Source organism: Nothobranchius furzeri, chromosome 17 (assembly GCF_043380555.1).
Source record: "Nothobranchius furzeri strain GRZ-AD chromosome 17, NfurGRZ-RIMD1, whole genome shotgun sequence".
Classification (NCBI taxonomy): Eukaryota; Metazoa; Chordata; class Actinopteri; order Cyprinodontiformes; family Nothobranchiidae; genus Nothobranchius; species Nothobranchius furzeri.
Genome location: NC_091757.1, coordinates 21,778,480 through 21,792,813, shown reverse-complemented (window position 1 = coordinate 21,792,813; position 14,334 = coordinate 21,778,480). Strand labels below are relative to the sequence as shown.

General features: G+C 44.6%; 1 protein-coding gene across 2 annotated transcripts in view; it reads right to left on the bottom strand.

The window, feature by feature from the left end:
* zfr (zinc finger RNA binding protein) overlaps positions 1-14,334 on the bottom strand; it is a 127,921-nt gene that overhangs the window by 33,137 nt on the left and 80,450 nt on the right. For both annotated transcript variants that reach the window (XR_011517048.1, XM_054738181.2), the window contains exons 7-8: positions 8,263-8,466; positions 1,220-1,532 (exon numbers count right to left, since the gene is read on the bottom strand). Coding sequence is in view for 1 of the 2 variants with exons in the window: in XM_054738181.2 (XP_054594156.1) it covers positions 1,220-1,532; positions 8,263-8,466 (517 nt within the window). In the remaining variant the exon portion in view is untranslated. The remainder of the gene's footprint in view (positions 1-1,219; positions 1,533-8,262; positions 8,467-14,334) is intronic.

The window sequence follows — 14,334 nt, the reverse complement described above, 5'->3', positions numbered from 1 at the left end:
GCACTCCGACCCTGTCCAGTGCTCCAACGAGTGCGGTGAAAATGTCAGCTGCTGCTGTTGTATCCGTCATGGGCACCAGCTCGACAAACTCCTCGATGACGGTCAACGTGTCATCAACTCCGCAGATGGAAATCGCCAGTTGAGCAACATCTGTAATGTCCGTGCTTTCATCAATAGCAACTGAAAAAGCAATAAAGGACTTTACTTTTTCCTTCAATTGGCAGTCCAAATCCGCTGAAATATCACAAATCCTGTCTGAAATTGTGTTTCTGGTCAGGCTGATATCTGCAAAAGCGTGGCGCTTTTCAGGGCACACACTCTCCGCTGCCTTCATCACGCACGTTTTTACAAATTCCCCCTCACTAAGCGGTTTTTAAGTCACTGCAATTCCATTAGCAATCAGGCAGCTAGCGTTCCCTGCAGCATCACTGAGTGATGAGAGCTGTGAGTGAACGCAGACTGCTGTTTCTTCAGTCCGGCCAGCGGTTCATTCACCTTCTCTCTTCTCCGCTGTCCTTCAAATTAGTCATATTTTTCGGCATGAAGACTCACATAATAGCGACGAAGGTTATATTCTTTCAGCGCTGCAACGTGCTGTGAACACACCAAACACACAGCTTTTCCGTTCACTTCCATGAAAAAACAGGGGGATGTCCATTTGTCTCGGAACGACCTGCACTCTGTGTCCACTTTTCTCCTTTTTGACAGAGACATCTTGGGCTGAAGCACAAACTGTAGACGCCGGATTAGATATCGGGGCAAAACGAAGTAGCTCGTCAGAACACCTGTTGCACTTGGTTGACGTACTTGCCCTGGCTGAGGATTAACGGCTTGCTTGTTTAACACGATGCCTATTACACCATCTAGTGAACGTATTGGGAACAGCGGGTTTTTTACTGAAAAATTAGAGTTTATTTTCACTCTACATTGTAAAGTATGAAAATAAAGTTTATACAACCATCTCGCGGGCCGGACTTAACCTGTGTGCGGGCCGGATCCGGCCCGCGGACCGTATATTTGGCACCCCTGGTTTAAACAAATCAGAGCACTGTGTGAATAACACCTTTTGTTTTGCACACTGCTGACCCCGTTAGATACAACCTGGCACCAATGGTCCATCTTATTTAAAACCAGAACTAAGATGAAACGGCGTCAGGAGTCCTTGCCAACATTCGGCTCATCTGCAGGAATCTGTACTTCCTCACACGTCTTTACTCACCAACAAAATTTATCTTGGGTGTGTTGATTTTCTTGCCTGCAGAGGCAGAGCCGACAGCAGAGAGGTTACTAGACACCAAGTTCTTTACTGCAGCCATGCTGCCGCTGACAATATTAACTGGTTTCAGGTAGGAGGCGCTGGGACTGGTGGTGGGAGAGGAGGTGGCAGAGAGACACATGGAGCTGGTGGTGCTGGAGCTGCTCAGGGTAGCCATGGTGGTCTTGCTGGGAGCAGCTGTGATAGAGGTCTGAGTGGACATGCTGGGCTCAGTTGAAGGAATGGGCTTTCCCAGTTTGGTATGGAGCTTTACAACCTGGAGGAAGGATGAAAAAATTATCTGTACTTGATATAGCAACTTCTGGTCCTAGAAACCCCCCAAGGCGCTTTACAATACACACACATTCACAGTGTAACGTCACCAAAGGGACAGATTTTGAGATCCCACAGTTCATTTGCACGGCCAGAGCAAATAACCCTGGCTACTCATGTTCTGCTGTATTTTACCCTGACAGGAGATGGAATGTCTGCACGCAGGCTCTTTAATCAGCTGAACTGAAGCTTCATCAGATAATGAAAGATGACAGAAGCATTCTTGTCCCCAAGGTTCTGCACAGAACTCCGTTAGATAAACTTTTATTCCCGGAAGAAAAGAAGATTTCATAATTAAAAGTAATCATTTTCGCCGTCGTCGTCTTCCTCCGCTTATCCGGGTCCGGGTCGCGGGGGCAGCATCCCAACTAGGGAGCTCCAGACCGTCCTCTCCCCGGCCACCTCCACCAGCTCCTCCGGCAGGACCCCAAGGCGTTCCCGGACCAGATTGGAGATGTAACCTCTCCAACGTGTCCTGGGTCGACCCGGGGGCCTCCTGCCGGCAGGACATGCCCGGAACACCTCCCCAGGGAGGCGTCCAGGAGGCATCCCGACCAGAGGCCCAAACCACCTCAACTGACTCCTTTCGATCCGGAGGAGCAGCGGTTCTACTCCGAGTCCCTCCCGAATGTCCGAGCTCCTCACCCTATCTCTAAGCAGGGTATCTGCAGGTTTAAGGGAGCCAAATTTAAGACTTTTAAGACCTTTTTTAAGGCCACTTTGACCAAATTTAAGCTATTTTTAAAATTAAATTTAAGCTATAATTTGGGGATTAACCATCCAGTTACCATTAAACTTGCACTTCCCCATGGCGCAAGCTCCCACTAGCTTAACCAGCTAATGTGCTCATCTAAAAACAGCCCCTTTTCACAACCAACTGAATGTGTACGGTTCCGCTTACGGCAACATCGTACACAAAAAATGCTGAACACTAACTAGAAATTCACGAAAATTTTTATAGAAATAAAATAATCTTGTTTATTGGGTCTTTGATAATTTAAGACCTTTGGAAACTGGATTTAAGGATTATTTGTCATTTTTAAGGATTTTCAAGGCCTTAAATTTGGAAAAGCAAATTTAAGACTTTTTAAGGACCCGCGGATACCCTGTCTCTACGGCTGAGCCCGGCCACCCTACGGAGGAAACTCATTTTGGCCGCTTGTATCCGCAATCTCGTTCTTTCGGTCATTACCCAAAGCTCATGACCATAGGTGAGGATTGGGTTGGGATTTTTATTTTTTGGAGTAATCATTTTATAATTCAAAATAATCATTGAAGAAATGAAGATATCATAACTAAGATTTTATAATTAATAATAACTAAACATTGCCATGTATAATTATAAATGATGAAATGTTTCATGAATCTGTTTCAGTGATACTAAGTACTGTATGTTTACTGGATTAGGTCATCACACTTGCAGACAGAGTAAGGCTTAAGCCTGATTTATGCTTCTCCGTCTGCGTCAGTGCGGAGACACGCAGCGCCATTATCCGTCCTTGCGTAGGGCTCCGGCAGGCACGCAAGTACGTACGGAGTCGAGCCCACTTTTTTAAACATCCGTCGAACGAGACGGATTACGCAAGCTTGTGATTGGTCAGGATGCCACTGTTGTTTACAGTGCCGCCATTGCAGAGAGAGCCGAGGATAACTAGCGGCGGACACGGAGAAGCTTGAAGAATATCTCGCGAAAAAACTCTAAAAATATGAAAGTTTCATCCTCCCGTGACTGGAGGAGTGAAAAGATGCGCAGCAAGCGTTTTATTTGTGGACGGAAATGACAGGAAACGTGGGTTTAGAGGTGGGGAGCGCATGAAACGGTGGGAGAATGAGAGACAAATATGTCCGTGTTAAAAGTCTCTTATATACACAAAAAACACAATATAAACACACGATCTTGGACCGATACATGACAGGATACCACAGAACAGCGCTACGCCCTCTGTTGTCCTGCCGGGCAATTGCTTTGCAACACTCTCCAGGAGACGGAGAAGTATGAAAGCAAAACGCTTCCGTCAATCTGTGCGTGTCTGTCCCTTGCGGAGCTGACGGAGAAGCATAAACCAGGCTTAAGATAAAGACATGACACATAAGTAACCTTGTCGCACATTTCAGAGTTTAGAATCGGAGACTGTGTTCTGAGATGCTTGGCAACTTCTGAGATAACACCAGGCCTTAAAAAGAGCTTCACTCTCAGTCTCAGCAAGTCAGACAGAGAGAGAGAGAGAGAGAAGCTCAGAACGGCCGTCTGAGCGAGCCTCTTTCACCAGAAGGATTTTGACAAAGTCAAAACCTTAAGCTTTTGCACCTGCAAAGATGAGGACAAGATATTTTTTCTGCAGAACAAAGCTGACTTTGCGACACTCCTTCAGTTGTTTTGAGACGCTTGGTTCCATCCAGTCCACCTGTGTTACCTGGAAGTGATCCTTGACTGACCTGGTTGTACTAGGAGCTAGTCTACAGACTTCTGTACCCAGGGTCTCCAACCCCCCCTGACATTTCGGATCCACAAGCACGCCTCCACTTGGGCACGTAGAACACAGTGAGATAGCGTCTGTATGCAGTGTGATAAATAACAGCTTGTAGCTTACTTGCAAACCAAATTCTTTTATTATCCAGAACTCACCTCTCTCTGAGAAGCAGAGGCTTTGACTCTGAAATACTATATTCACACCTAGATCCAGACACCCATCTCTTAGTTCGCATCCACTCACAGTAAATAATAGTTTAAACCGTTTGTCAAGTCTTAAATTGTTTGTAAAATGAATTATTATTTGTTTGCAAACCTGACTGGTTCTTGAATCCTAAACAAAGTGTTTACAGTCCCTGAATAAACAAAGAATCTTAGAATCTTCTGCCTAATCATCTTAAAGACCAAGCAGGTGATATTCTATAATTAATAGATTATCACAGCTACGGGTCACAAGTAATGACAATAACAGTAAATAGCTCTTAAGCAATTTATTTTATCCAATTTACCCTCTATTGATTCATTACAACACTCTGGTGGTGATGAGCTACGATGTGGCCATAGCTGCCCCGGGGCGCGCTGACAGAGGCGAGGCTGCTGCTAAATGGTACCACCAGCAGTCAAAGTGGGTTAAATATTCAACTCTGGCACGACTATTTCAAAAGGCTGTAGCTTGAAAATGTTTAGAGATGAAGGTACATGAGAAATATCTTCAGTAGGATCCAAAGGTTATGTTGGGAACACATTCACTCATCTCATTAGTATATTTTGACATCATCAGGCTGTCATGTTGGAATGCATAATTTATACAGACGTACTTTTTATTTGTACGTTATTTTGAAATTTTTGTTGTTTTAAATATGTTTTTAATATATATATATATGCATTAATTAAGTTCCTTTTAATTTATTGTTTTCAATATTTTGTTGTTTATGTTCTATCTTTTGATATTTATAATGGCCTCACTCAGTAAAAATGCTTTACAGTCATATTTGTCAGGTTTTTCGGGCTTATTCAGGGTCGACCTTCTCTTGTATGTAAAGATCATTTGATGCAAGGAAAGATCCTTATGTAGACCAGATGGCTGGAACATGTGGAATATTCACATTGATTGTGACTGGGGTGGGACTTTAATGCACTAATTATAATTAATTATAAAAATCATTACACGTAAAAAAAATTCATGCATTTAATCACAGCTTGCATTTCAAGCAAGGCGGAACCTTTGTCATTGCATGATTTCCTCGTAGACCAAATATCACTGACGCACAACATGGTGCTCTGCTAACGGCTACTAAAACGGGAAGAAATGGCCTGCTTGGACTGAGTATTTGGGAAACACGTCAGCCTCGTCTCTTAACTTGTAAAAAATAAATGATTAAAACTTCCAGAAAACGGAAGTCCACGTCACGGACATTGTTCAGAGATGGTCTCTGCTGCTGCTGCCGGGCCGCACCAGGAACTTTAAAAAAGTGGAGGTCAGCTATATTTGAACATTTATGTAGCGTGAGTGCAGCGCTGAAAGCTCCAGACAGAACAGGAGTTTATGAAAGTAACGAGAGACACCTGCTGCAGCTGGGAAGGTGCTCCGTGTCCTCACACCTCAACGGGTCTTAAAGTAACAAACACTCTAAAATCTCTCTGTCGGTGTATTATACGTCTCTGAGACGAGAGACTGTGTAAACATCACGTGTGTTACTATCATTCGGCAGCTTGACGTGTTGAAGCTGTCATCAGCTGATCGGAAGTTAGGGGAGGATGTTTGAGAGCATCAGGAGCAGCGAGGAACGAGAAAGTTGTGTTCAGGCTGGAGATCACACCAGATCTGCTGCTGCAGGCGTGAATCTGAGGGTCTGCAGCCATCCTCTTCTTGACGTGACAGCGGGACATCCCATGTCAGGAAGGTACGCTCACCTGTTCACCGCTCAGGAATCAGATTAAAGCCTAATTTATACGTTTCCATCAGCTCCATGAGCGAGACACACTTGCACGGATGGAGATGTTTAACCTTTGGACAGTTGCGTCTCCTGGGGAGTGTTGCAAAGCAGTTCCCCTCCAGGACAGCAGAGGGCGTAGCGCTGTTCTGTGGTATCCTGTCATGTATCTGGTCCAAGATAGTGTGTTTATATTGTGTTTTTGTAGAAGAGACTTTTTAACACGGAGAAATTTGTCCTTCCTTCTCCTCCACCTCTTCATGCGCTCGCCACCTCTAAACCCACGTTTCCCGTCATTTCCATCCACGAATAAAACGCTTGCTGCGTGTCTTTACACTCCTGCAGTCACGGGGGAATAAAACATTCCTAACTTTAGAGTTTTTCCATGAGGTATTCTTCAAGCTGCTTTGTGTCTGCCGCCAGATATCCTCAGCTCTTTATGTTTTGGAGGGCGCAATGGCGGCGCTGTAGACGACAGCTGCGTCCTGACCAATCACACGCTTGCATTCTCCGTCTCTACAGACGGATGTTTAGAAAAGAGAGCTCGACTCCATCCATCCTTGCGAGGGCTCTCCAGCAGGCTTGCAAGGACGGATAACAGCGCTGCGTGCATCCGTTCTAACGCAAATGGAGAAGTGTAAATTAGGCTTAATTCCTCATCATGATCTTTTATCTTCCCATCATCCTCCAGTCATCCAACTGGAACCAGTTAGTGTTCCTGATCATTCTCACAGCATGCCACACCTGCTCTGGTGTTAAAAGTTAGTACATGTAAGTCCTAGATCATGTTTGTGCCTGTTCTACTGTCATTTTTAAGGATTTTTATTTATTTATGTTTTTACTGCATTATGAGTAGAAATGCTAATAAAAGCACCCAATTATACAAACAAGTGAAACTGGAAAAGTTAGAATCTGGTGCAAGGTCCATTTATTTCAGTAATTCAACTAGACTGAGAGACAATATAAAGGCTCAGGAACCCTGTTTCATATCACACAGTCACACGTGAATAATTAAAATGCAATTTCATCTTTTTTACAAATGAAAAGCTTTAGTTTACAGTGATGATAACCATGTCTAATGTTTGATTCTCTGCCTCATTTTTCATTTAAAATTTGCTTTGAAGGCACATTTTCATTAACGATTAAAATGTGATTAATTAGAATTAATTACAAAGCCTTTAATTAATTAGATTAATTTTTTTAATGGAGTCCCACCCCTAATTGTGACATACTTTAACTTTCAGTTTCACATCTGCCGTGTCTGCCCTTTTTCATGGCTCTTTAAAGATTTGTTTACATTGGCACTACGTCTGTCACCATCAGTAATGTTTTTACCGTCCGGTCTACAACCACCATGTCCTGCACAAGATGAAATAAGCTTCAGATCATGTTTGTGCAACTTGTTTACTCTCATGCAGCTGCTGCATGAGGCTGCAGCATGACTTTCTTGCTGGGTGAGTGATATATCTTTATCAGAGGTGAATATTACTCTTCAGAATCACAGTCAGCCATTACTAGTCAAATATCTGTCATTGATGAACAAACCTGTCAACAATGTGACTTTTTCCTCTTATTTTAGCCCTCTGTGAGTGTGTGTACTTTAATTAAGGGATCCGCAGTATGGTTTTAGTTTAGTTGTGTGTAGCGTGCATAGACAGCCTCCCCTGTGAGAGACTGCATCATATCACATTAAAACCCAAAGCTGCTTGGATTTGACTGATAAATTACTTTAGATTCCAGAAAACACAGGATCAGATGGCATTTCCTTGTGCAAGAACATACGAGTGCTTGGTCTAGTTAACAGTGGATGGTAGAACTGCAGGAACATTTTTCTGGGACGCATCCTCAGTAGTGTTCCTCTGGATCATGGGGTGTTTCAGCCTTTAAAACACTACACACCCTCCTCAGAGGTGGCAAGCTGTAGGTCGATCAGACCTCAGCTTGTGTCCCGAGTCCAATCAGCCATTAACGTGTGCAACCTGGCACACTACTGGGGGCCCAAGTGGGGTCAATCCTCTTAGCCAGCAGTTAGACCGTGTACCTCTTAAGCTAGATGTGTGGTGAGGAAACTTAAAGCTTTACTCCATTTACTTTGTAACATGTGAACACCACAGTGACTACAGACCTAAATCCGAAAGACTTTATCCCCTAGGGGCAATTAAAATAATTAAATTGGTAATTATTATTATTAATTATTAGTATTGGTAATTAATTAACTAAAACGAATGACTAAAACAAAGAAGGAGGTGAACCTCCGGTCAGACTAATACCTTTTGGTGCTTAGCTCCTCGGATGTGGGCGGCATACGCATCAGCACCTGTGCAGGAAACATCACAAAGTTCACAGCGAAGTTGGTTCTGAGTGTTGCGGGCCAACACACTTCCGCTTCCACTGCTGCTGGTGCTGCTCTGAGAAACTTTGAGGGCAGCTTCTTTCTTCTTGTGCTTCTGGCCTTCCAGGTGCTCCTTGTAAGTCTGATGAATGTTCATACAGAGACAAACATTAATGCAAAAGGTTGCAATTGGCCACGTGTAAGAGTAAAACTCTGATAACCCAGAATAATCTAGGCAAGGAGAGGCAGTCTTATTTATGTAGCACATTTAACAAACAGAGGCAACTCGGTGCGCTTTCAGGTGCAAGAAAAAATATGAAAAACAGTAGATTTGGATATCAAATCCTAAATACACAAATATAAATTGATTTAAAGTAGAAAAGTAAAGTTAAAGACTGAGCAGTTACAGCGCAGAAGGTGCAGTATAAGAAACAACCATTCAAAGGCTGATGATTACATGAAGGTTTCCAATCCTGAGTTAAAAGTCACTAGAGATGGGGCACGTCAAAAGGAAGCTGATTCTATGTGTGTGCAGCACAGTAGCTAAAAGCAGCCTCACCCTGTTTGGTTCTGACCCGGGTTCTACCAGCTGACTACTTCCTAAGGAGCACCTGCTGGGTGTAGATACTGCAAAGAGATCCAACATATATTTTGGATTCATGCTGTTGAGTGACTTAAAAACTAGCAGTAGTACTTTGAAATGGGTTCTGTAGTTTACTGGTAACCAGTGTAGAGATTTGAGGGTGTGGAACACTCATACAGTATTTTTTAAATAATTATTTCTGATTATAATCAGTCACTCTGAGTTTGTCATGCAGGCAGCACATGAAAATAGTCTCCTACATCTATCTCACATTCTGTCCCGCTCTGAACTTGAGACAGTTCTCCACACCTTCATCTCCTCACGCTTAGACTACTGTAACTCTCTTTTCACGTGTCTGAGCAGAACCTCCCTGAACCGTCTACAGGTGGTTCAGAACGCCTGTGCTCGGCTTCTGACCAAGTCCTCCAAACACACCCACATCACCCCGCTTCTCCTCCAGCTTCACTGGCTGCCAGTCAACTTCAGGGTTCATTTCAAGATCCTGGTTCTGGTCTATAGGGCCTTACATGGACAAGCACCATCTTACATTGGTGATCTTCTTAGTCCCTACACCCCCAGCAGGTCCCTGAGGTCCAGCGATCAAAGCCTACTGGTTGTGCAGCACCAGGCTAAAGGTCAAAGGTGACAGATCATTTGCTGCTGTGGCCCCCAGACTCTGGACCTCTCTCCCCCTGAGCCTGAGATCAGAGGACTCAGTGGTCTCCTTTAAACTCACCTGTTCAGGCTTTGGCGTGACCTTCATCACCACCCTGTCCTTATTCTCCGCCTTTCCCGGAATCCATTGATTTCCCTCTTTCCTATTGATTTCTCTCTCCATTTTCTTACATTTTTTAATGTCCTTTTAAACACATTTTTTATCGTTTTTGAAATCTTTTTCGTATCGTCTCGGGCACAGATACAAAAAGCTCGTTTCCCGCGAGTCCTCAAACGCACCTTAGGGACGGTGTCGAGGAGTTTATCTGCAGACCTAAGCGCACGAGAGGGGTGGTAGAAATGGAGGAGGTCGCTTAGATAGGGAGGGGCCTGACTGTTCAAGCATTTGAATGCAAGTAGTAGGACTTTGAAGTTGATCCTGAACTGAACGGGCAACCAATGCAGTGTTTTCAGAATGGGTGTGGTGTGCTGTCTTCAGTCAGCTCCAGTCAGAAACCGTGCTGCTGAAGTCGGGATGAGATGAAGTTTGGACAACGCAGCTTTGCTGATGCTGTATAAACAGGAGTTGGAGTAGTCTAGCCGCGATGTGATGAAGGCGTGAATCACTGACTCTAGAAGACGGACACTCAGGATGGACTTTAATTTAGAAATTCGCCTAAGGTGGTAGAAACAGGACTTGATAGTGCTGTTGACCTGAGCGTCCATCTTCATAACCGGGTCCATTTTTACTCCCAGGTTTGAAGCTAAGGATGTCATATGAGGAGAGAGAGAGTGGAGGTCAGGTGATTGGGTCGCTCTAGCAGTGTCGGAGCTAAAATAATGATCACTGTTTTAGAGTCCTTTGGACGGAGGAAGTTTTCTGCCAACCATTCCTTCACATCATGGAGACAATCAAACAGAGGCTTAGTGGAGTCGGTGGGTTTAAGTGAAAAATAGATTACCCAAAGCTCATGACCGTAGGTGAGGACTGGGAGGTAGATCGACTGGTAAATTGAGAGCCTGGCTTTCTGGCTCAGCTCCTTCTTCACCACAACAGACCAGCTTAACGTCTGCATCACTGCAGACCCTGCAACAATCCGCCTGTCAATCTCCCGCTCACTCCTTTCCCCACTTGTGAACAAAACCCAGAGATACTCAAAGACCTCCACTTGAGGTAGGACCTCTCTCCCGACCTGCAGTTGGCAAGCCACCCTTTTCCGGTTGAGAACCATGGTCTCAGACTTGGAGGTGCTGATCCTCATGCCAGCCACCTCATGCTTGGCTGCAAACCTCCCCAGCAAGAGCTGTAGGTCAGAGCACGATGAAGCCAGGAGGACCACATCATCTGCATAAAGGAGAGATGAGATTCTCCTACCACCAAACTCCACACCCTCAACACCACGGCTGCGCCTAGAAATCCTGTTCATAAACGTTATGAACAGGACGGGTGACAAAGGGCAGCCCTGGCGGAGTCCAAGCCTCACTGGGAACAGGTCCGACTTACTGCCGGCTATGCGGACCAAACTCACGCTCCTCTGGTACAGGGACTGAATGGCCCTTAGCAAAAGACCCTCCACCCCATACTCCTGGAGTGCCCTCCACAGGGTGCCTCTGGGGAAACAGTCATAAGCCTTCTCCAAATCCACAAAACACACGTGGATTGGTTGGGCAAACTCCCATGACTAGGGCTGCAACAAATGATTATTTGGATAATCGATTAATCGGATGGGGTCTCGACACGATTAATCGATTAATCGGATTACATGGGGAAATTTTTAAAAACTGCTAGGGAAACGTTATTTCTCTCCTTCCTTCACTTTATTTAACACAACATTATTAGAAAACAGTTCAATAGCAGAAAAACAACATGCCATCACCTAAATTGTCTTATAAGGTGTATAGACAGAGACCCTAAGCTACATCTATCTGTGACCTAAAATGCTTGGTCCAAGTTAAACAGCTTAAGGGCAATTTTCATCTGTTTTGTTTGATCTCATCTGTTGACATTTATTTCAAATGTAATTAAACATAGGCTGTGAATTAATCAAAATTGATCACTATTTCCAAAAATGACTGAAAAAATACCAAATAAAACAAAAGTAAATGAATGCCATCCTCCTTGCGATGATGCCCTGGGCAACTGCCATAAAGTCACATCAAGAAATGCTGCTGATCATTCCAATGATCCCAAATAGACTCACATTAGGCCACATGAAAGCAACTGAACCCAAAAATATATTAACCAGTATATAACTGCACTCTCACACAACACGCCTGCAGCAACAGTTAGGACTCCTCCCTCCCTTTGAAAAGCGTTTTTGCTTCTGAGGACATTGTGGCTGTAAAGCCACATGCTAGTAGTCTGGCCCCGGTGTGATCAACCAGTTTCTGCGGGAATGTGACGGCGGAACCAGGGCCAGATTAACACTTTGTTGTACCCTGGGCAACAATATTCAAGGGCTCCATCATCACGACCCAAGGATCACCATAATGTGGTCACATACAGAATATTTTACTGTAATATGCAGTAAATATACTCAATACTTGAATGCCTGAAAACACGTAACCCGCCCAGAGTAACCTTTGACCCACCTCGTGTGGACTGACCAATGAGGAGGGGGTCTTAACTTGAGGCCCTCTCTTCATTGGTCAGTCTGCATGAGACTGACTCTCAACTGACGTTCAGTCGTAGGCAGCGAAGCGTCTCTGTGCAGTGCAAAAGCCCGGGTGGACAGTTTGTTTAATGTAGGGTGACCATATTTCCATTTCCAAACAAGAGGACAGGTGATCTGTGCCTATGACGTCACACTATGGCAACGCCACACAAACCATGCTGGGACCCATTTTTTGTAAGAACTAAATTAATATCAGATTCTGCCAATTAAAGGGCTCTAAAACAACTCATATGTAAATATTTTGCATATTTAATGCAAAATCTAATTTTTCTGCTTTAGTGCTGCAACAAGGTTTTATTAATAATAAATTATTATACCTTTTGTTTTACTACAGCATCGGTAAGCTTCCTGTGCACAGATTATTAAGGATGCTTGTTTCAGCTGTGAGATTAGACGATAGGATCAATGAAAAAATAAGTTGTCACACACTCCATGGAAACTTTCAGAGAATCCACAAATAGTGGCTTTCAAATGGTTTTGTTACTTTTTGCAAGTTTATAAAAGCAGCAGATGAGACAGCATGTCTGATAATTTAGTTTTTCATCTGATAATATTAGAACATGTCAGTAATGTCTGAGGGGCTTTTATAAACACCATATAACTAACACTACTGAAGAGGGCATGAATTACACAGAGGCTTCTGGGGAGTCCTGTTATTGGGGGGGGGGGGGCATTTTGCCTTGGCCCCCAAAATGTCTTGAAACGGCCCTGGGTGTGTGACTGAGTTTTGAAGGTGATCTGAATTGTATCAGATGTATAAATATGACATGTGTAGAACTTATTGTTTTTTACTGGTAAAAACGTGTAGTGGAGATAAATCTACCTACATTTGACTTTTCAACACTTTGTTTTGTTTTCTTGTTTTTTTTTTAACTATTTTCCTGTCCTGTCTGTCTCTCATCTTCCTGCATCTCCTCTAAACTCTCCAGAAAATCTGTTGCCTGGATTCTTACCTTTTCACCTCATCAGTTACTTTTGAGCAGATCAAAGGGATCTCCTGACCGAAAAGCGCAGAGCGTGTTTTCGATGCTGCGTGAGGTGACATCACCACAGCACAGGTGATGAGCTCCACAGTAGCGAGCTTCAGGCACAAATAAGACAGAAACTAGAGAACATGTGCGGACATGAACGATCGTGTGCTAATTAGTTTTTTGGTTGCGCCACTTTGAGAATGGACCGTGCGCTGGAAGCAGCTGCCTGGATCGCTGTGCAACAATGTGGAACCGGTTCGCAGCAGCGCAAGTCTGCCGGCTCTCCCTCGCGCTGATCTGCGGCTCTCCCTCGCGCTGATCTGCCGGCTCTCCCTTGCCCTGATCTGCCGGCTCTCCCTCGCGCTGATCTGCGGCTCTCCCTCGCGCTGATCAGACTTGCTCTGGTCTGCGCGCAATGGCGGGTGGGAAGGGTGGGCGCTTTTGGAAGAGTTGTGCGACACAACGAATCGATGACGCAATTCGTTGCCAACGCTTTGAGTAATCGATTTTCATCGAATTTATCGATTCGTTGTTGCAGCCCTACCCATGACCCCTCCATCCACCTAGCAAGGGGAAAATGTTGGTCCACAATTCCACAGCCAGGACAAAAACCATATTGTTCCTCCTCTATCTGAGGTTCAACTATTGACCGGACCCTCCTCTCAGTATCTTGGAGTAGACCTTTCCCAGCAGGTTGAGGAGTGTGATCCCCCTATATTCAGAACACACCCTCTGGTCCTCCTTTTTAAAAATTGGAACCACCACCCAGGTCTGCCACTCCACAGGAACTGCCCCCGATGACCACGCAATGTTGCAGAGACATGTCAACCAAGACAGTCTTACAACATCCAAAGCTTTGAGATACCTAGGTCAGATCTCATCCACCAAAGGGGCTATGCCGCTGCATAGTTGTTTGACCACCTCAAGAATTCTGCCCCAGAGACTGGACAGTTCATCCCCAGGCCTCCCAGCTCTGGTTCCTCCTTGGAATGTGTGTCCGTGGGATTGAGGAGCTCCTCAAAGTATTCCTTCCACCACCAGACTATAGCTCCAGTGGACGTCAACATCTCCCCATCCCCACTGTAAACAGTGTGGGCAAGTTGCTGCCTTCCTCCCCTGAGGCGCTA